General features: G+C 43.7%; 1 protein-coding gene across 1 annotated transcript in view; it reads left to right on the top strand.

Moving 5' to 3' along the window:
- Nucleotides 1-21880, top strand: part of FGD5 (FYVE, RhoGEF and PH domain containing 5) — a 226640-nt gene that overhangs the window by 162808 nt on the left and 41952 nt on the right. Inside the window, exons 8-11 of the mRNA XM_015425259.1 lie at nucleotides 6269-6356; nucleotides 13861-13911; nucleotides 14989-15047; nucleotides 20929-21000. Coding sequence (XP_015280745.1) covers nucleotides 6269-6356; nucleotides 13861-13911; nucleotides 14989-15047; nucleotides 20929-21000 — 270 coding nt within the window. The remainder of the gene's footprint in view (nucleotides 1-6268; nucleotides 6357-13860; nucleotides 13912-14988; nucleotides 15048-20928; nucleotides 21001-21880) is intronic.

Here is a 21880-nt window from a genome sequence, read left to right as displayed (position 1 = left end):
TGGGGCAGATGCACACTGACTGTCAGCCTTAATATATATCAGTTTTTCCATTTGCAAAGGGTAGGGGTGGAGAGGTAGTAATATTTACTTATGTGACAGAAAAGGTTATGAGGATAAATTGGCTGCTGTATTTTTAATGTTGCTTGGGCTGTCAACTCTTTGAGATATGGATTATGTCTTCCTCGGCAGCGCATCTGAAATATTAATAATGATAATTCATTAAAACGGCCATTCGTCAACATTTGCCCAAAGATATTTCACTGTCTGATCCCTGTAGAACAGGTAGCCTACAGTGTTATGAAGCCCTTGCAGGAAACTACAGATTTTCTAAATTTCAATAATTGCTTTTTACATTCTCCCCAGCTAAGCCACCTGGGGAACTGTATGTCCTTGTTGCCCAGAGGTGCTATATGCTGAGTCCAAACACTCCTGGGATCCAAGACAATGAGAATAGCTAAAAAAAGGAAAGTGTGCTATTAGAATAATCACCAGCAGTCGTAGGTCCATTCCGCATTTGCCTGCTAGTCCAGATTTTCTCAGTGTTCGATTTGAGGCAATTTAAGTCCACAGCAAAACAGCATCCAAATAACCCTGAAACTGGGCTGACCACTGAAGGGAAGTAATATAATGCAGAATTGGGGGGGGGGGCCCAGAATAAAAAGAACTTGATTTTAGTGCAGAATTGCTTGGAGGACACTGCAATGAACATGGATTAAAAGGAGAGTGCAGAAAGGGCCATATGCTCACAGGGTGTGTGTGGGGGTGTGTGAGAGAGAGAGAGAGAGAGAGAGAGAGAGAGAGAGAGAGAGAGAGAGAGAGAGAGAGAGAATTTTCCCCAGGGAAAGTTTGTAGTTTTTTGAGGTGGGCTAGTGATGTATTCTCTGAGGGAAAAGACAGATGTGGGGTCTAAAGTGTGGTGGAATGGCTTGTCACCCATTTGCTACATCCAAATCATTTGTTTTCAGGGAAGAAAATGTGTATTCAAGCCACTTCCACTGCATATAATGCATACCTTTCTTCACCTAACAGAGGCTTTTCATCAAACTACAATTCTTTGGCTTCTTTAGGGGAGCCAAACTGGTACAAAATTTCTTTTACGTTTCTCAGATGCTTCCTATCCAGTTCCGATAACACATATACTCTTCTCTCAGTTCACCAATCCAGAGGTTAGGACCTGGACCTGCCTCGAGAAAGGTCTTGGTTCTCTTTGAGTTTATGGTTGGCAGTTGGATGTGCTCAGCTCCCTTGGGAGTAATTGAGAGCCTTGCCTTAATCCAGCTCAAGTTGTCTGGCCCATAAATCAGTAGAGCTCTTCTCCAGTTGCCTTTGGTGTGTTTCAGATCAATGGTTCTCCCTCTGCCCTTTTCCGTCTCCTCTGCAATGCCCCAGGAAGCAGGGTCAGAATGTATTTCACAGGAACATCGTGGCCCCTAATATTAAGCAAGGGATTAAAGTTGCAGTGTTAATGCTTTTTATCAGCCTTTTGTGTTGCCCCTCAGTTCGACTACAGTTGGAGTTAATGGGATTTTTATTTGAGCCATAAATCTGGTCAGAAGCTTCCTGAGAATCCTTCTCTCCACTCGCAACTGTATCCAAATAGAAATAAATATAAATATTAGCACCATTTAAAGGTAAGGAGGCGATTCTCTCCTATTTTGAAATTGGCTCTAGTGTTAACGCTTTTTAAAAATAGGAGTGCAAACTAGGGTTGCTGTTGCCATTCCGGACCACTCCTCCTGTGCATTTATGGTAGTTGCAGGATGAAGAAACACAACAGATGTTGCTTTCCCTGTCACTACAAATCTAATGTTAAGAAAAACTGCACCAGTTGGAGATCTGACAGCTAGGGTTTCCACCTCTGGGTTGGGAAATTACTGGAGATTTTGGGGGTGGTGTCTGAAAAGGGTTTGGGGAGGGAAGGGACCTCAGTGGGGTATGATGCCATAGAGTCTACCCTCCAAAGCAACTATTTTCTACAGTGGTGCTGATCTCTGTAGCCTGGAGAGAGCTCTAGTTTCCATGTGGAGTCTGGCAACCCTACAGGCCTCTGTAAGGCAAGGAGAACACAACTTTCATGCAAACATGCTGAATGTTTGGTTTGTTTGCTTGTTTTTGACAACAGTTGAAAATTAGATGGCAGCCCGTGGGGCAGTAGGCTGTGGCACCACCATCCCATTAGAGACATGGCAGCCTGGGTTGTTGCAAGTTGTTAAGGACCTTCCATATGTCAGATGATCATTGTGAGCCTTTGGCTGTGTGTTCTAGGTACTTGGATGCAGGGGAGGATTAGGTTGTCAGGTCCAGGCTGGGACCATCAGCAACCCAAACCAGATCTGTAGGGCATTTCTTGAATATAGTGTGCCTGAGGTCATTTAGGGTCTAGTGCTGCAGGCCAGAGGCTTGAGCTGGATCTGGAGATAGAGAGACAACATAAACTGCAGTATTCTGTTGATCAGGGAGCCATGCAGACTGCCAGTATAAAGGCCTAATGCGGACTGTCCCAGTTCCCTTCTGTATCTGAAGGGAACTCTGAGGTGTGAACCCACTCAGGTAGCTCACTGTAAACTGGGATTCACACATTATAGGGTAAACAAGTTGGGTATGGGGTCCTCACCCTGTGACCTGTATAACTGTCATACGTGACATGAAGGTTTCAACAGACGTCTCCCCTCTTCCTGACCTGAGATGATTGGGGGGGGGGAGGCTATTGAGAATGCTGCAGGTGTACATGTGGGTTTCCCCAATGGGCTGAATAGCACACCCCTGGGATCACTGAAAGTCAGGAAAACAGAATGGTGGGGAGGCTGAAGCCCCTTCTCCATGTATACCAGAGTCACAATCCAAAACAGGTTACCTCATGCATGGAAACTGAGAATGTACAACTCACTTATGACTGTTACAAAGAATACAGGGTGGTGATCCCTGGGCTAACTCTTGAACTCTGTAATATGTGAATTGGGACTCAGGGCATGTGGTCCCACCCCAAAATCTATGACAGTGGAGCTCTAGGGAGGGAGGTCATTACTTTTTTTTATGATGAGGATTCTGATGAGGTTTTGTGTGTTTGTTTTTTGCTTGTCAGAATGGAATGGATTTGTAACACAGATGTAAAACCTGTGCTGGCAAGAATGGCCATTCAGTTTCTCTTCCACATTCTACATGAATTAGGAAAATTCAGATGTAACATAAATAGCAGGAGAGATGTTGAAAGGTGCCTTTATTTAAAGAGGTGTGAGTTGTTGAGCTTCTGCCTGTCTGTGTCTCCCCCACATAATCAGTAACAATTAAAGGTGGTGTTTGACATCAGTATTAGCAATACCTGACTCAGCTTCCCTCACCCCCTTACCCAGCTCTGTGACAAAATGTTTTGAACTGACTGAATTGAAAATTGGCTAGCCTATTTGTTTCTTTGCCAAGTCTCTGTGTATTTTTCCATGTTCCTGGTTATATTTGGAGCTACTGTGTTATGTGTGTCTGTGGGAGAATTAAACACTTTTCCTTTGCTAATGAGTCTCTAACTCCTGCCAAAAATTATATATTCAAAAGGGAAAAGAAACAGCCTGCTTCCTGCTCCACAGGTACCTCTGTGATTTTTTTTGCCTGCATTTCCTCTGGAGACTGGTCCTTCAGCTGTTTGGTACTATTTTTCAACAGGTCACAGTGAACTGGAACACTGTTGAGATCACTGGGTCATGTCTCACCAGATGTGTCAAACAGTCATGATGTCACACCTGTTTTCTCTGTTTGGGCTATGATAAGCCACTAAGCATATGCCAGGCCCCTGCAGTTTGCTTCAAAGTCATAAGCACAAGTTGAAGGCTACTTCCTTTATGGACTTCTGTACAGGGTGAACGTTAAGTTCTCCTGGAAAAGTTCTTGGCTTTGACATGAGCCATGGGCTGTTCATGTGCATTATCACACTTGTGGCAAAAAGGTGCAAACAATATCCTAGAGATAGTTAAAGGGACATGCATGTTATGCATCATGTGTGTCCATAAGCATTTGTGGAAATATGCTGTAAGTCAAGCTAAAGATGTGAAGGGATGGGGGGGGGGAATGGAAATGTGGGGGTGGAGTAGCTTTATCCTCTGTTTCCCCCCCCCCAAGCCTTTTTAAAAATTTTCAGATGGAAAAAATGGAAATTTGGGAGGGTACTGTAAAAAACTCCTACAAAATATTTTCTCTTTTAGAATGTGTGAAATGTTTTATATGACAAGATGAGAATGCTGTAGACATGATACAGCTCTTAAATCCAATATGCATTTCTACACATAGGATACCTAATCTTCATGAGGGAAACATGCAGTCAGTCTGGGTTTCATAGGATGCTAAATATTGCATATGTTTCATTTCCCCCAAAAAATCTCCAGAAATTTTACATCTCTAAAATAAGCTCAAAGTAGGAGATGGCACCTATGACAGTCCCTATAAGTTGGAGGTTCATGAGGACTTGCAGGGGGAGGGAATAAATCATTGGCAAATTTCTCCATGACATGTATCTCCCCTTCCAGAACACTGTTGGTTATATCTCGCCAGCTTTTCCTCTCAGTTCTTCCTCCTATCTCACTTGGCTTTTGCCCATACAGGTCCCATGATTATATGGATTGTTTGTGTTTTTAACTGATGCTTGTATTTATGTTTTATTGTGTTTGAATACTGCTTGTCAGTTTTGGAAGCCGCCCTGAGCCCGCTTGCGGGGAGGGCGGGGTAAAAGTGGAATGAATAAATAAATAAAAATAAATGATCCCCAGAGGCTGCTGCCACACACGCTAAATAATCCACTTTCAATCCACTTTCAGTGCACTTTCCAACTGGAGTTTTACTGTGTGAACTGGCAAAATCCACTTTGAAAGTGCACTGAAAGTGGATTGAAAGTGGATTACTTAGCGTGTGTGGCAGCAGCCAGTATAGACTTTTTTTTGTACTAGCGGAAAAACTGGTTAGATTCAACCCAGCAAGTTTTAGTTGCTTCAGTAGGCCAATTTCCCCAACAAACATTTTCTCCCCCCCCCACCCATTGGCACTGAACTGCCCTCAACATTCCATGGCTCCTAGAGCATACCCCGTCCTCATAAAACTACTTGGGAAATGGAGTTGTTTTTATTATTATTACTCAAGTAAATATTTTCTGCATACACGTAGAGTCCTCCAAGTGTGCAGAACTTTGTACTTTGTCTGTGGGGGATTCTTTTTACTGCCCTCTTGTTAGGCACTCAGCTGTTGCTGTTAGCAGGAATTATGTGCTAGCATACCTGTCCTCCATGTCTTGACATAGCTTTGCCTGAATAAAAGAGTATGGAGGATCATAGCACTGGAGTAGCAATAGGAATGCAGAATTCACTGAGTATTGCAAAGGACAACCTCCTGTGTTGTTGTAGCATCCCCGTCAGGGAAAATTGGCTGTTTTTCTAAGATCACAGGGTCCCAGAGATAATCCTTACAAGCCCTCCTGCTGGTCCACTGAGATGTTTTATACATGTGGCCATATATAAAATGTCTCAAAGGAATGGGTTTCTAGGATGCATCCTGAAGATTTGCTCTGCAGCTACCAATAAAGCAGGCGATGTGACTTCTTCCACTTGAACCTTTTTGTCTACCCTTCCTTCTCCACCATTGATCATAGTCAAGACTGCATGTATATCACATCGCAGCTAGGGAAGGAATGAACAAAAAAACTGGGGAAGGACAGAGTGGCAGAAACCGCAGATGCTATATGTCAACAGGCAATCCTGGGGGCAGAAATCAAAAATATTCCATTAGTATTTCACTCCAGGTATGTGCATTCAGACATTAAATAATCAAACCCAAACTGCAAATTCTCTATTAGTTGATATAAATATGATAACTCATCAGAACCGAAAAATTAATGAAGTCGTTAATTGGAATTTTGTGGAGCTGGCCATTATTCTGCTGCTTAGGTGTTCGGACTGACGTTCAAGGTCAGAAAAACAACAGGGAGAGTGGTTCAGTAGATGCATAACATAAAGGGATGTTTTCCCGTCAGCAAGCTACAGACACAATGAAATCCCAGCAATGCTTCCCTGGGAATAAGCCCCATTGAGTAAGCCTGAGCAGGATTCTGAGATGATCTGTTTAGAATCCACGGATGGCTCTTGCCACCAAAGAGGATTGCATTGATAGGTTCATCTTTCCAAAGTGCATGGATTTTTGGAGATATTTACTGTCAGGCATTTGAGGCTACATAGCGTTTTATCTACTGCTTATAGATTCTGACCCTTCATACTTTTTTTCCTTCTCTTGAGAACAGCAGGTTCATGACAGCAGTCCCTTGAATGTGAAACATCAGCTTCTGAAAGTGGTGCAACGAATATTCCAATACCACGTGCTTCTCACAGGTTAGCAACACTGAAACCTTCCACCCTCATGACAAGAGTGCCATCATTAGCCTGGTTTTGTGCTTAAATCTTAACTGTCAGACTGTGAACCATTTTTAGGTTATATGCCAAATATGTCACTGTGTTTTGCCTTTTTAAAGTTCTTTTTAAGAAAAAGGAAAGAGAACGAAAGACAGAAAGATACAAAGTGCAGGGGAAAGAAAGAATGGGGAAAGATGAAAAATGGAGGGGGGGAAGAGGGAAAAATTATATATGTGGTTAAAAAAGAGTAAAAGTATTCTATCATGTTGTAGATAGGTCTGCTGTGAGCCACCTTGGGCCCCTAGGCAAACATTCCAGCTGCCCCCCTATCTGGCCCTGATTAAAACCAAATTTCATAAGAAAACAAATCACTTGACTTCCTGATAACATGAATAGAACAATAATAATTGTTCATCATGTAAGAAACTGTTAAGAAAAAAGGACAGGGTTATTAAAAGATAGCTTTTACTTACGATTCATGCTGTGCAGATTGCAATAGGATATGGTTAAAAAAAAATCAAGCAGCATCAGAATGACTTCACAGTTAAGGCACCTAGAATGTTGAACTGCACTATAAATTAAATACAGATGAGAAAATTAGCCCCATTGAATGAAATGAGACATCATTCTCTCCCAGAAAGTACTCAATTGAAAAAATGCTTTAAAATGTTTATGCTTACCTAAACAGGAAAAAAGCAAATGCATAACAACATCTAGATCAGTGGTGTTGAACTCATTTGTTAAAAGGACTGGATCTGACATAAATGTCACTTTGCCAGGTCAGGCCATGTGTGCCATAAAATATAATGCCAGGTGTGGAAGGACACAGGCAAACCCAATTAACAATATTATTTTTTACTCAAAATACAAACTTGCTCAAAACGTTAACATCCTTACAGTATTTCCTTAAAGTATCTCCCTGATGCCTACCCTCCCATTTCCACCACCCGTTACTCATTAGCACTGGGACACTATACAGGGACATAATGCACATCCTCTGTTATCTGGCAATAAAGGGAATGACCAGTTGCTCATGGGCTGGATAAGAGCCTGGATGGGCTGGTTCTGGCCCACAGGCCGTATGTTTGACACCTCTAATCTAGATGCTTAAAGGGAAGGGGGAGATGTAAAAAGTCAGTGGTATCCTCCATATCTCTGCAATGGAAATGGCTAGACACATACTTGTTTCTTTTTAAATAAAAGCTGGGAATTTTGGGGACAACTACTGCTTAGCTGTAATAGAAGCACATACAAGACAAAACAATGTCTTAAGAACAAGGTTGATATGGAGGACAGTTCCTATTTGAGTTTAATCTTTACAATCATATATAGTTTGATCAAGAAGACTAAATACTATTGCTTAGGTATCTCCTAGAGAAAAATCTTCTTCTCTCTCCTCATATCCCATATGCAGCTGTGTGGTTCAAGGAGTTCTAGGGTTGCCAGGTCTGATTTTTTTCCCCAATGGGGGACTTTGGGAGGCTTTCCTGGAGGGGGCGGGGTGTCCCCAACATGATGATATCACCTTGGGGATGTCCCGCTTCAAGCCCCGCCTCTCCCAAACCTCCTGCAAGATTTAAAGGGCCTGCCAACCAGATGGAGCAGGCTGGCAGTGTTTAAAGGGGCCCTTCAAGCGCTTCCAGCTGGTGGGGTCCCACACCTGCTTGGAGACCGGGCGTGCAGGGCCTGTCCCTTTAAAGGGACTCTTTAAGTGCTTGCAGCCAGTGAGGCCCCCTGTGCTCACAGCCACCCCCTCTCTCCCCTCTGGAAAATTTAAAGGGCCCTCCAGCCACAGTGCCATTTTCTTTACCGATGGTGGCCTTAATCAAATTTACTTGAAGCTATGATAACAATTTGCCCGCATTTTCATTTAGCAGGAAAACCAAAAAAGCATAACATGTTTTTGAGTAGTAAGAACTAAAGATATTCTTGTCTGTACTCCGTAACTGGAAAGCACTTGCCTGATTTTGTTGCTGTTCAGTTGCACGGTCGAGTCCGACTCTTCGCGACCCCATGGACCAGTGTGAGGTTGCCGTTGTTGCTCACCAGGTTCTGCTCGGGGAGGCGTCCTGGGGGAGGGTTGAGACAAGAAGAAAGGAGGCAAAAGGAAACCTCAGACAGGCAGGGGATCAGGTTAGGTTCACCTGGGATAGCCCTCTGTCTGCACAGACTAAACCTTCAGCCAGTCAGGCTATGGGGATGTGTGTCTCTCTGAGCTTCAGGTACTGTCCCCAGTCTCATCTGTGTCTCGTTCTCCTCGATCTCCAGCCTCTCTTTCCTCTTATACCCATGCCCCGCTCCCAGCACCCTCTTGTGTAACAGCCCCATCTTTCCCTGCTTAGCCCCACCCCCCTTTATAACATTCCACGCTGACTGCTCTGGAGGGGCGGCTCCTCCTTCCTGCTGTTGATCGCTGGGTGTGGAGGCTGCTTTCTGCTCTGCGAGCTGAATTCCACTCCTCCCTCCCTCGTCTCTTCTTTCCCTTTCATTTCCCCTTCGTTGTTCTCTAGTATGCCTTCTTGCCCGAGCCCTGAGCTCTGTGCAGCTTCTTTCTTCCTCCCGTGGTTGCAACTCCTGTCAAACTGCCTCCGTATTTGATGCCGACGGTCTGACTTCCCTTTCAGGTGAGTTAGCCCATTTGGGGTTGCTCCCGGCCAGTCCTGGGAGGGCGGGAGGCGGCTGACCGGGACAACTAGATAAAGCCAAGCCCTCCTGTCTTCCGCCGTCCTCTGAAGTTTACTCAATTTCATGTTCGTTGCATCTATGACACTGTCTAACCATCTCATCCTTTGTCGTCCCCGTCTTCTTTGACCTTCAATCTTTCCCAGCATCAGGGTCTTCTCCAGTGAGTGCTCCCTTCTCATTTTGTGGCCAAAGTATTTGAGCTTCAGTTTCATTATCTGGCCTTCCAGGGAACAGTCAGGGTTGATTTCTTTTAGGATTGACTGGTTTGATCTTCTTGCAGTCCAAGGGACTCTCAAGAGTCTTCTCCAGCACCATAGTTCAAAAGAATCTATTCTTCGGCACTCGGCCTTCCTTATAGTCCAACTCTTGCAGCCATACATGACTACTGGGAATACCATTGCTTTGACCATGCGGACTTTTGTTGGCAGGGTGATGTCTCTACTTTTTATCATGCTGTTTAGGTTTGCCATCGCTTTCTTCCCAAGGAGCAGGCGTCTTTTAATTTCATGGCTGCTGTCACAGTCTGCAGTGATCTGGGCTCCCAGAAACATGAAGTCTTCAAGCTAGATGGCGCCAAATATATTTTTGCTCCTCTGGACCTATATTCACAGAACAGAGTGGGCCATCTCTGATCTAGAAAATCATTTATCTTTGCTCATTTTCAGCAAGCTTGTTGAACTCTGCCACTGAGTGAACATATTCTTTATTTCACAAGCTGCAATTCATGTTTAGGTCCCATTTATGTCAAGCATATTTTTCTAGACAGTGGATAAAAGACAGTACCCTTGCCTTAAATCTCATTTTCCCAGTAGAGAGAGTAGTTTCCTAAGAGGTGTTCTCAGATGACCCTCCCCTTAAAAGGCCACTGCATCTCACAACAGAGCTTCATAATTCTCAGCAGTGTTGCTTTTATTTATATTGCTAAACAAAAATGATGAGATGTATTACAAGATTGATCGAGGATGACCAGCCAAAGAACCACAGCTGCAATGCTTGTGACTTACCGTGCACATTTGGGAGAAAAAAATTACTGTAGACAGCAGTGAATCATTAGGAAGGGCTACGCAAGCCACCAGAGACAGCTTTTGTGTGAAGTCCAACCAGACACTGCAGTTGTTGCAATAGTTCTTTCCTTTGTCCAAAGAGGCCCAGAAATTATAGATTCTCTCATCAACCTATTCCAATTAGTTTATAAAAGCCTACATTAAACCTCATGTAGATGTGGAGTAGGTATTTTAACATAACTCCGTTGGAAATCAGTTTGTTTCATCTATATTTAATTCATCAGAGGAGTTTCGACTCCAAGTGAAAATGAATTAGAACAGAATTAATTCAGAAAAAAATTAGTGGACGAAAGCATTACTTCCATTAGATTAACCAGTCCAGAAGTCTGATTTTTTAAATCCCATTTTTAATTCACACAAAACAAAAACAAATCTGCAAAAAAATTAGTAGTAGTATTAGCCTATTCCCTATGATGTAAGGCTCTAGGAAATGTACAACCATTAAAAGCAATTTAAAAACAACCCCCCAAAAAGGATGACTACATTATATCAGATGGCACCAGACAATTTCTTCGCTACCCCGCTCTGGACTGCGTCACTGACTTGCAGGCAGGTGAGGAGAGGGCTGAAGCGAAGATAGAGCCAGCTATGATGGAACCGTTGCTGTCCTCAATCAAAGGCCTGGTGGAACATCTCTGCTTTACAGGCCCTGTGGAACTCCATTAAGTCCCATATGGCCCTGGTGGTATTTGGCAGAGAGTTCCACCAGGTCGAAGCCAGGGCTGAAAAGACCCTGGCTCTGGTCAAGGATAGTTGGATGTCTTTAGAACCTGGGACCACCAGTAGATGGTTCTCAGCAGAGTGTAATGGTCTTCCGGGGACATACCAGAGGAGGTGGTCCTGAAGATACACAGGTCCCAGACCACTCAAGGCCTTGAAGGTTAACACCAGAACCTTGATCCTGACTCGATATTCCACTGGGAGCCAGTATAGCCGGTGAAGCACCAGTTGTATATGTGCTGTCTGTGGTATTCCCATCAGGACTCATGCCACCACATTCTGGACCAGCTGGAGCTTCTGGGTCAGTCTCAATGGCAGGCCAGCATAGAGTGGGTTACAGTAGTCTAGACTGGAGGTGACTGTTGCATAGATTACAGTGGCTAGGTTGGGGCACAAAAGGAAAGGGGCTAGTTGCTGAGCTTGGTTTAGATGGAAAAATGCCAACCTGGCAATGTTCTTGACTTGGGCCTCCATAGTTAGGGAGACATCCAATGTTATGCCCAAACTCCTGATGGATGGCGCTGGTACCAGTGGTGCCCTATTAAGAGCGGGAACTCTATAACCCAATCTTGAAGCCCCCCCCCCAAGCCACAGCACCTCCATCTTTGTCAGATTCAGTCTCAACATGCTCTTTTTTAACCACCCCACCATGGCCTCCAAACCCTCGGCCAGATTGTCAGGTAGCTGTCCAATAACTAATATAGCTGGGTATCATCAGCATACTGGTGACACCCCAGCCCAAAACTCTGCAGCAACTGGGTGAGGGGATGCATATATATGTTAAATAACATTAGAGAGATGATTGCTCCCTGGGAAACCCCACACATCAGGGGGTACCCAGGTGACACCCTCTCCCTAGCACTACCCTCTGTTTCTGACCACAGAGAAATTAGGTAAAACCATTGTAGGCCTCCCCCACGAACTCCCACGTTGGTGAGGCAGTGAGTTAGAAGATCACAATCAATGCTGCTGTGAGATCTAACAAGAGCAGCAGCACTGACCTGCTTTGATCCAGCTGACGACAGAGACTGTCTGTCAGAGTGACCAACACCATCTCCATCCCATGGCCAGGGCAGAAACAAGACTGGAATGGATCCAATGCCGATGTGTCATCCAGAAAACTCTGGAACTGCTAGGCAACTGCTGTCTCAATCACCTTGCCCAGACTGGGTGGTAATTGGCAGGATCCTTTGGATCCGAAGATGGTTTCTTCAACAGCAGTACTATCACAGCCTCTTTTAGGTCCTCCGGATAGACCCCCCCCCCCTCTTGTTGTATGAGTTCTTGAACAGTTTCAGACCTTCATGTTGGTGTTTAGGAGCAGGATGCATAAGGACTATGTGATTTCCCTTTAACAGCATCACATCTGAAGTACCTTTTTGCAAGGCAGGGAGTTTTCTCATGTACATTGGTACACCAGATGTGCATTTCTGAATTAGTAGAGAAAGAAGACAGTCAAAAAACAAATGGCTTCATTTGGCAAAACATGTTTTAGCACAACATTTCATTTTCATTCTTGGGCCATTTTAACCCAGAAAATATCTTAGCCTTCATCCTGGACTTAAGGTTCTTGTTGAACTCCTCCTTGGAGCATGGCTTCGGTTATTCATTAGTGAGGAAGGAAGTGCCCTTCAGAGGCTCTTCCTGCTTCTAAATTAAAAAAAAAGTTAATGTGGTTACCTGATCTGGTAAATTTACACACACAAAAGAGGAACACAAGTTTAGCATTGCTTCACAACTGCAGCCCTACCAACTCCAGAATTCACCGGCTAACTCTTGTAGTTCTCTGCTAACTCCCCCCTCCCACTTGCACATATTGTTTATCTGATTAGAAATGGATCAGGGGAGCTGCCATTTGCCTTGTTGGGGAACACATAAAGGTATCCATATGTTCCCCAGTGGGTTAAACAGTGCCTCCTCCTCCTGACTTTGTCTGATCCGGAGAGCCACATGGGTGCCATATTTCAACCCCATCTTCCCTTGTACCATGGTCCCAATCAGAATTGGGCTCTCATGGATGATATTTTTTAAAAGATAGCTCCATACATGGAACTCCCAGTTGTTGGATCCTGAGGACCATGCAAAGTCAATGTGAATTTGTACACTACATATTTTATTTTCAAATCCCAAAGCAGAGCCCAATCTCAATTCAAGCAAATCTCTCCCTTATTATAAAGGAGTTTTGGGTGCCAGAATTCTAAAATGCGCCCCGTTAGTGTATGGGCGGAAAACATGCCACTCAGAAGAGCTGCCTCCAATGACTGGCTCCCTCAGCCAGCCTGCCCTGCCATTGGCTGGGTGGCTGGGAGGGGAGGGAGCCAGTCATCGGAGCCAGCGTCTTCTGAGCGGCCATCTTCCCGCCCATAGACTAAGGGCCGCTTTCAGCCCAACGGCGAACGGAGCCATAGTATTGGCCTGGAGGCCCCGTCCGCTGGCTGCCCCCCCCCGGGCCACTCCAGGCTGGCGAACGGGGCCTGGAGGTCCCGTCCGCCGGCCTACCCCCCCTCCAGACTGCCAAACGGGGCCTGCAGGACCCGTCAGCCAGCTTCCCCCCACCACCACCCCACTACAGGCCGGCGAATGGGGCCTGCAGGCCCTGTCCGCTGGCTTCCCCCCCCCACTCCAGCCCGGCAAACGGTCCGCCAGCTTCCACCCACCAACTCATGGCCCACCCACACATCCTACCTTTCTAGGGCCCGTTGTCTTCCTCCTCAACGGGCTTCACGGCTAGTAAAAGTATATATCTGAAAAAGTGTTTGAAGTTACATTCCACAAATCAGTTAAGAATGATCTTTGGTCTGAAGTGGTTATACTCCATTCTCTGAGCGGAGACAGAAATGGCTTCACTAATCTAGGGTCTGGGCTGAAAACCTGCCAACACCTTGTCTTACATTACTATGTACATGAAAGATTAAGGACATTACAGAAATGTGGGTTTAGCATTTGATTGAATCAGAGAGGGTTCTTTGATTATTTGAGACTTATTATGTACTTTCTCTGATTGTTTCTCACAGATTACTTGAATAATCTTTGCCCTGATTCTGCTGAATATGAAGATACACAAGGTAATTTAAAATAAACATAATAATATTTATTTTGAATGATAACTAACTAGTGACTCATCTAGGAATAGATCTATGAACAACTACATTTTATCTTTGTACTTGGATCTCCATTTAATATTTAGATAAATTACTATTCCAGTTAAGGTTGTTTTGGCCTGAAGGCACTCAGTCATTGGAGACTTCTTGTTAACTGATTTTAAATTCCTAATAATCTCAAAAATAAATCTTCTTGGATACTTGGTAAGGACAATACCTGTGATGATAAAACTCGACATTTTCCTAATGAGAAAATATTATCCTGAGTGGTTCTGCAGTTGTCATTAGGGGATGAAATGAAAATTGGCCCTGATGAACTTATGGATACTTCGCTATTGTGGTCAAGGGCTGCTTGTTGTATAATTTGTATGATACACTGGGCATGTGGCCATGACTTTTCTCCTTAGGTTTCCATGTGGCCCAGCATCTTGTTTGAAGGGTTTTTAATGTGTGTGCTGCCCCTTCCAGCCTAGAAGCCATGTTAATGAGAGAGAAACCAGTAGAAGCTGAAGCCCACAGTATATTTATTTATTTATTTACTTATTTATTATTCAAATTTATATTCCATCCTCCCCACAAGCAGCCTCAGGGTGGATCACAGCACAATATCAAAAACATACAAACATTTCAAACATAGGAAGTATAAATATAAACAAGACAATTTAAAACAACATAAATTAAAACAGAGCACACTATTTATCCTCATACAGAGGTTTCCAGCTGGCACCATTGGTCATGTGCATATGAGTTGTGGAGATTTAATATGTTATATAAATATATCTCCCCAATAAATCTTAGTATGAATAAATCAAGGTTTGAAGCCCAGAAAGTTCTCAAATACATTTTGTGAACACACAGAAACAAGCAAAAAAAAAAAAAAATCCATTCTAAATCTAGGTTTGTATCTCTTACTTTACTGAGATTAAATTACAATGTTTAGATTCAATCCTGTGTTCCTGTGTTATGTATATGGTTTTCTAAATATGTAGTCTTCCTTTTATGAAGTGTGCTTACACCTTTCTGCATCATTTCTCTTCCCAGCTGCCTTGCTCCTTATCTCTGAAGTTGCAGACCGAGCCAATGATAGCATGCAACAAGGGGTGAGTGCTGACATGCCACGGTGCATCATAATCGGTAGCACATTTCTGATATCTCAGAACCTCTGCACAATTAAATGTTCAGGGGGGGGGGTTTAAAAAAGAAGAAGAGGAGAGATGGAAGAAACCCGAGATGAGATCAAAGTGTTTTTTTAAGAGTATATAGAATCACAACCTAAAAGTATGATCATATATGTATGTATGTATGTATATATATACACACACACACACACACACAGAGAGAGAGGTCATTTCGGGGGGGAACACAGTTCCCCCGGGTGAGGTACAGGGGGGCGGGGCACATCACGAAGCCCCCCCCCTGCTTCCGGCTGCCCCGCTTCCGGCCCTCATTCAGCCAGGAGGAGGCAGGAGAAGAGGGAGAGTAAGTTGCTTCCTCCCAAAAATGGCTTGCTACTAAAGCAATTACACTTCATTTTTTCGAGCAGTTTCTTCCCTGGACCCGTATATATATATACGGGTCCAGGGAAGAAACTGCTCGAAAAAATGAAGTGTAATTGCTTTAGTAGCAAGCCATAGTTGCCAAAATATGGCTCACATTAGCATGAGTTATCAACAAGAAGATATGGAAGGATACAGTGAGGTTTGCCAGTCATTTATATATATATATATATATATATATAAAACTTAGATGTAAATTCATCCACTGTTGATGAGCCTTGCTTCTGAGTATATCATTGAACTGCATTAGTACTTTTCTCATGAATGCAATTGGCCTTGAATATCCACATACTTTTAAAATGACTCACTTCCACTCGGTATGCTGGACTAAAAAGATCCTTACGAGAATATGCCCTTGAGTCCTAAAATGGCTTTACAATCATTCTAAAGAGCTTGTTGTTTTAGAAAAGAAATCTGATTTCCAAAACTCCTTCTGACAGTTTGTGGTACACCTTCACAGATTAGGGTTGCCAGGTTGCCACCTGGAAATCCTCACCGTAATTTTAAACTCCTTGATGTAGCAGTTCCTTCTCCAGTCTGTCATCCACTCCTTTCCCCCATCTGCTGTAACAAGCAGGACTCTTGGGATGTGGCACAGCAGGCAGAAGGCAGAAACAGATGACAGGGCTGGGCTTTTGCTGCCTCAGGAAATGTGTAGATAAGTGCTGATCTATGGCTTGCAACCTGGCAACTCTAATTTTTCTGCATCCTAAAATACAGAGGCTGCAGCTCTCACAAGAGCATATGGACACCGGTCCTCAGACTAAGTGTAAGTGCTCAGCAATGCAATAACACACATTTTCCAGATACGACTTTTTGATGAAAAATGGATGGACTTCAGCAGCTTCTGTTGAACCATATGCTGGAAAACTGTTCTACTAATTCACCTGTCCTTGCAAGCTGTTGGGGGATCCCACAGGGAACTTTATTATTCTTTCAGAAATGAAGATCCTTTGGGAGAGAAGGGTGCCAAGAGTCTGTGAGGCAGATCTATTCACCACCTTGCGTCTGGTTAGATGAGTCTCACCTTTCCCTTACTGTCATTTAGCACAGACGTGCCTATGGAGTGGAAACAAACTTTTGCTGTTTAAAAATGAAAAACCATGTGCTTTGTCCAGATGGAAAGTCAAAACAGCTGCCGAAAACAGAGCCAAGAAGCTCCCACTTTTCCACACAGATGGGAAATCTCTGATTGTGGGATTTTTTTCAATCCATTCCTCCGAAACATGTGCCAAGACCAAGCGCAGCCAACATATTCATGAACTGTTTTACCAACCAGATTTCACTGATGGTTCCTTTGAACCAAAGACAGGCGAGCCCTTGCATAGAAAAGCCTGTGGATATTGATACACCATTGAAGGGAAAACTGGTTCATTGAATGGAAACAAAACTTCTTCGTCACGATGCCTTCTCATCCATGAGTAGGGCTGCCACTTAAAATAAAACTGTTTGTCTATGATTTTCAACAGGGGTCATTTCCTAGAAAAAGAGGTGCAGGAGCTTATTAGCATAACTCATTAGCATAACTTATTTGCATATGACACACACCCTGACATCACCGGAAGTGTGTCAGAAGGCAACATCCACCGCTCAGGCTCCACTGGACTGTTTTGGATTGTGTTGGGTTGCTAGCCATTGGGGGGGGAGGGGAATGTGCATATCTGTCCTCGCAGAGGAGGGAGAGCTTGTACCTAAAAAAAACTTGGTCTTAAAGGTGCCACTAGACTGTTTTGGACCGGGGGGTCTCCGCAACTTACCTGACTGCTTCTTGCTCTGACTGAGGGCTGCTGGGAGCAGGGAGTGGGGCTTGTTGCATGTGCCCGTCCCCTGGGCTCTTTACTGACGGAGCTCCGCTCCTGTGCGCTCCTGCAGGAAATGACCCCTGATTTTCAATATAGCAGCATTTTGCCTTGGATCCTGCCTAGAATTTTTACAGCTGTAGATTGCCCCTTCCCACAGCAGCCCCAAACTCTCTGCAGAAGGCAGCTTCTGGGGAATGGGGGTCCCCCGGGATTACTTGGGAGGGAGATTAAAAGTCTCCTGAAGGAGGAACAATTGGCATAAATCTCAAACACTCACATCCCCTGCATGTCCATGAAGATTCTAGGAGGAATGCAAGCCAGTTAAAAGAAAATTCCATAGGTGAAGTATGGATAATATTAACTTATCTTTTATCCTCAAAGGAAATGAAAGAACATTCTTTTAACTAAACTATTCATAGAGGATAGATCTATCAATATAATCAGTCACAGTGGTTACAATATTCCTCCATGCAGAATGAGGATTCACCAAGGAATCTGACACCATTTGAACTATAATCCTCTGAGCTGAATTAGAATTCATAGGGTAGTTTGACACCTTCTCCCAAGGACTTGGAATTCCTCAGTCAATGTGGTCAATCAGTATTCCTCAGTCAATCCTCAATCAATCCTCAGTCAATTCCTCAGTCAGTAACATAGCAACACATGTGATGCCCCAGCCATTACAAGTTTTAACTAGCTTAACAAATCTAGGGAAATTACATTTTCTCAAATTACAGTTATTGTGAATAGTTTCTGTACTCTTTTTCATTACATTTGAATTTTACATAATTATATCTCATTTTGTACTTTGTGTATTTCATAGCCCTTTGAACCTGCTGTTTTATTTATTTATTTTAAAAAAATCTTCATAGTCTCATTCACAAATATCTTCCTAGTAAGGCCCTACTATGTTCAAATGAGTTCTAGGCCATGAAAACTTACACTAAAACAAAAAGACAGTAAATGTAGGATTGCCAAACTCCAGGTGGTGGCTGGATATCTCTTGCTGTTAGACGTGATCTCCAGGTGACAGAGATCAGTTCACCTGGAGAAAATGGCCACTTTAAAAGTGGGACTCTATGGTATTATATCCCACTGAAGTCCCTCTCCTCCCCAAACCTCACCCTCCTCAGGCTCCACCCCCCAAAATCTCCAGCTATTTCCCAACCCAGAGCATGCAACCCTAAGTAGACCTCTGAAGAGGCATAGGCTTGGATTCTGTGGCACTTTGCTTATCTCCAAATCCTGCAGAGGCTTTCCTCTGCTACAATGGTAGCTTCCTCTGCTTCTAGCACCTCTGTGTGCATAAGGGAACATTGATGTTATGCATGTGGAAGTGGTAGTTGCAGAGGAAAGGAAAGGAGCGCTGCAGCGGAAGAAAGCCACAGCAGCCTGAAAGAAGCATGAGGGGAACAATGTCATAGGATCCAAGCCAAATAGAGATTTCTGTGCCTTCATTCCCTGCTTGTGGGTTTCCTGGATGTACCTGCTTGACTACTGGATTAATTACAGATTAAAATTGAGGACCACCATGGGCGACAGCAAGCACATCGAAATTTAGAAGCTGAAGCTTCATTTTTGATTTTTTGACATAGAGATAAAAGGTAGGGAAAGGACAGTTTAGGGAGAAAGAGAACAAAATATATTTCATTTAACATAAGAACATAAGAGACGCCAATGTTGGATCAGGCCAAAGGCCCATCCAGTCCAACACTCTGTGTCACACAGTGGCCAGAAATACCAGTGCCATCAGGAGGTCCACCAGTGGGGCCAGGACATTAGAAGCCCTCCCACTGTGACCCCCCCAAGCACCAAGAAGACAGAGCATCACTTGCCCCAGAGCCCCTATCTATACCTTGTGGCTAATAGCCACTGATGGACCTCTGCTCCATATGCTTATCTAATTCCCTTTTGAAGCTGTCCATGCTTGTAGCTTTACTTCATTTACTTGTAGCTTTACTTCATTTACAGTCTGCCTTTCTCTCACAGAATCATACCCATGGCAACTTCCCACGAAACACTTTCTCTCTCCCTCTGCCCTAATCCTAAAACTACTTTACGGAGTTTTGAGGCACTAAACAAGGTGTATGTAAAAGCACAATTTTAATAGAATAAGAGATAGGGAAAACACTATTCTTGGCATGACTTTCAAGTTAAGAAAATTACAGGTCTTGCTCTTAACTAATGAACTGTTTAATTTGCCTTTTAGAATAATTATCACCCCCAGTTCAAGGGAGAATTTTCTGTTTAATGAAGGTATCAATTTCTCTCAATGAAATATTGACCAAAAAAATGTAATCTGGGGAAAGTTATATAAAGCAGGGCTTTTAACAAAAGGTCTGTGTACAGGATTGCCCTTTTGCTGGACTGATTGAAATTCAGTCCACATTAATCAGTTTATCATATCAATTAATTTATTTAGCCTTTTGTTATTGGCCCTAAGCAAAACATAATGGGCAGCCATATTCTTTTCCAGCTCTCTTTTATAGGCTGATCCTGCACATGTTTCCTTGGAAGTAAGTCCCACTGTTTTACAAGGGACTTTCCCAAAGTACGTGCACAAACCTGTAGCCTCACTCTTCCAAAAAGCCATCCACGCAATTAAAATTGTCCAAATAAACAGAGAAACCATGCCAGAAGAAAAAAGGATTATCAGGAGACCGTCGGTATCAATGCGGCAGTTGTAATTAGAGTAATTCATATAAAACTCATCCCTTTCCTACCCAAGAGCCATCTAGCATTGTCACTTTAATGGGAACAGAGCCCTCATTCGATTAACTTTGGATACCGTACTGTGGGGAATTACACAGCTTGCCAGGGCTCTTTGATTGTGTCCAAGCAGCTCAGCACAGGTAGGCAGTTAATAGGGTCAGGCTCTGGTAATGAGCTCCCCGATCTCGGCAAAGCATTTGGAAGAGGAGGGACAGTTTCATTAGGCACTTACAATGTAACCTTTAAGACCACAGCTACAAATCTATTGCACCTGAATCTAACCCCCCTCCCCAAATAATTCCATCAATGGTCCTATGACATTAAAAGGTGATTTCAGTTACCCTTGTCACTTTAGCAATTATGTAGTGGCAGAAGGTGGGTGGGAAAGAGGCACACTTGTGTAAATTAATGATCAGTCCCATCCTTCATGAAAATTGGTCTTAGATTTCAAAGCCAATATAAAATATCCCATTAAAATCCAGTTTATATTGCTTAAAGCACTGGAATGTCAAGCCTCTTAAAACCACGCACTTTGAATGTGTGAATTATTCCAACATTGCTGATGCTCATCTACAGGAGAGGAGGAGGAGGTAAGCCCAGTCTATGAATGACAATAAGGTGCTTCTTATCGTCTCTTGGACTGAATGTGTGTGTATGCAACCAACTTATGGCAACCCCGGCAAGGGGCTTTCAAGGCAAGTGAGAAAGCAGAGGTGGTTTGCCATTGCCTTCCTGTGGAGAGTCTTCCTTTGTGGTCTCCCATCCAAGTACCAACCCTGCTTAGCTTCTGAAATCCGATGAGATTGGGCTATACAATGCCACCTTCCCTTCCCCCTTGGACTGAATACTGGAAGTTAAATGAACTTCAACGAATTGAGAACTAACCATAAATGATAATTTATCCATCACAGGAAAATCTGCAGAAGCTGGTGCATATAGAGCACAGTGTCAAGGGGCAGAGCAACCTCCTCCAGCCAGGAAGGGTAAGTTCTACTTAGGCTTGGCGCCTCTGATCATAGATTTGCCAACTTTTTTACCCAGCTGTTTTTTTATGCCTGTAACGTCTGTGTAACAGGTAAAATTTTAGCAACTAAAGCAATGGTCGTTCTCTTCCTGCCTGCAAAAAAGTTCTATCACTGATTTTCTGCTTATCATGCAGTTTTTAGGGTGCCCGAGCTCTGCCTGGGGGAAAAAGGTCCTCAACCCCTAATATTCACATGCAAGCTTGTGTTGTTCGAGAGCCAATTTGGTATAGTGGTTAAGAGCGGCAGACTCTAATCTGGAGAACCAGGTTTGATTCCCCACTCCTTCACATGCAGCTGCCTTGGGTCAGTTGCAGATCTCTCAGAGCTATTCTCTCAAGAGCAGTTCTCTCAGAGCTCTCTCAGCCTCACCTACCTCACAGGGTGTCTGTTGCGGGGAGAGGAAGGAAAGGAGATTGTAAACCACTCTAAGACTCTGAGTGAAGAGCAGGGTATAAACTAGAGCTGATGTGGAAGATCCATGATCAGCCTTTCCTGTACTTTGTTTGATGTCCTTTTATTTCTAAGCACTTATTTCTTTGCTAATTTGGGGAAGCAGCACTGCAAAGGGATTTGTGTCCTCCAAAGAGCTCTAGGCAGCATGCATCGTTCTCCCTTCCTGCTTTTATCCTCATGACAACCCAGTGAGGTAGGTTAAGCTGTGAGAGAATGCCTGCATCTACACATCGTTGGATACTGTGCTATCATTGTGCTGTAGCAGTCATTTTTTCCCTTGCAGACCACACAGCCTAGTGGCAAAACAATTGCTATCGTGCAGTGATAGCACAGAATCCAACAGTGCATGAAGGCACGTGGTTATTCATGATGACATGAAACCACC

Source organism: Gekko japonicus, unplaced genomic scaffold, assembly GCF_001447785.1.
Source record: "Gekko japonicus isolate JY-2015 unplaced genomic scaffold, Gekko_japonicus_V1.1 scaffold2, whole genome shotgun sequence".
Classification (NCBI taxonomy): Eukaryota; Metazoa; Chordata; class Lepidosauria; order Squamata; family Gekkonidae; genus Gekko; species Gekko japonicus.
This window is presented reverse-complemented; position numbering and strand designations above follow the sequence as displayed.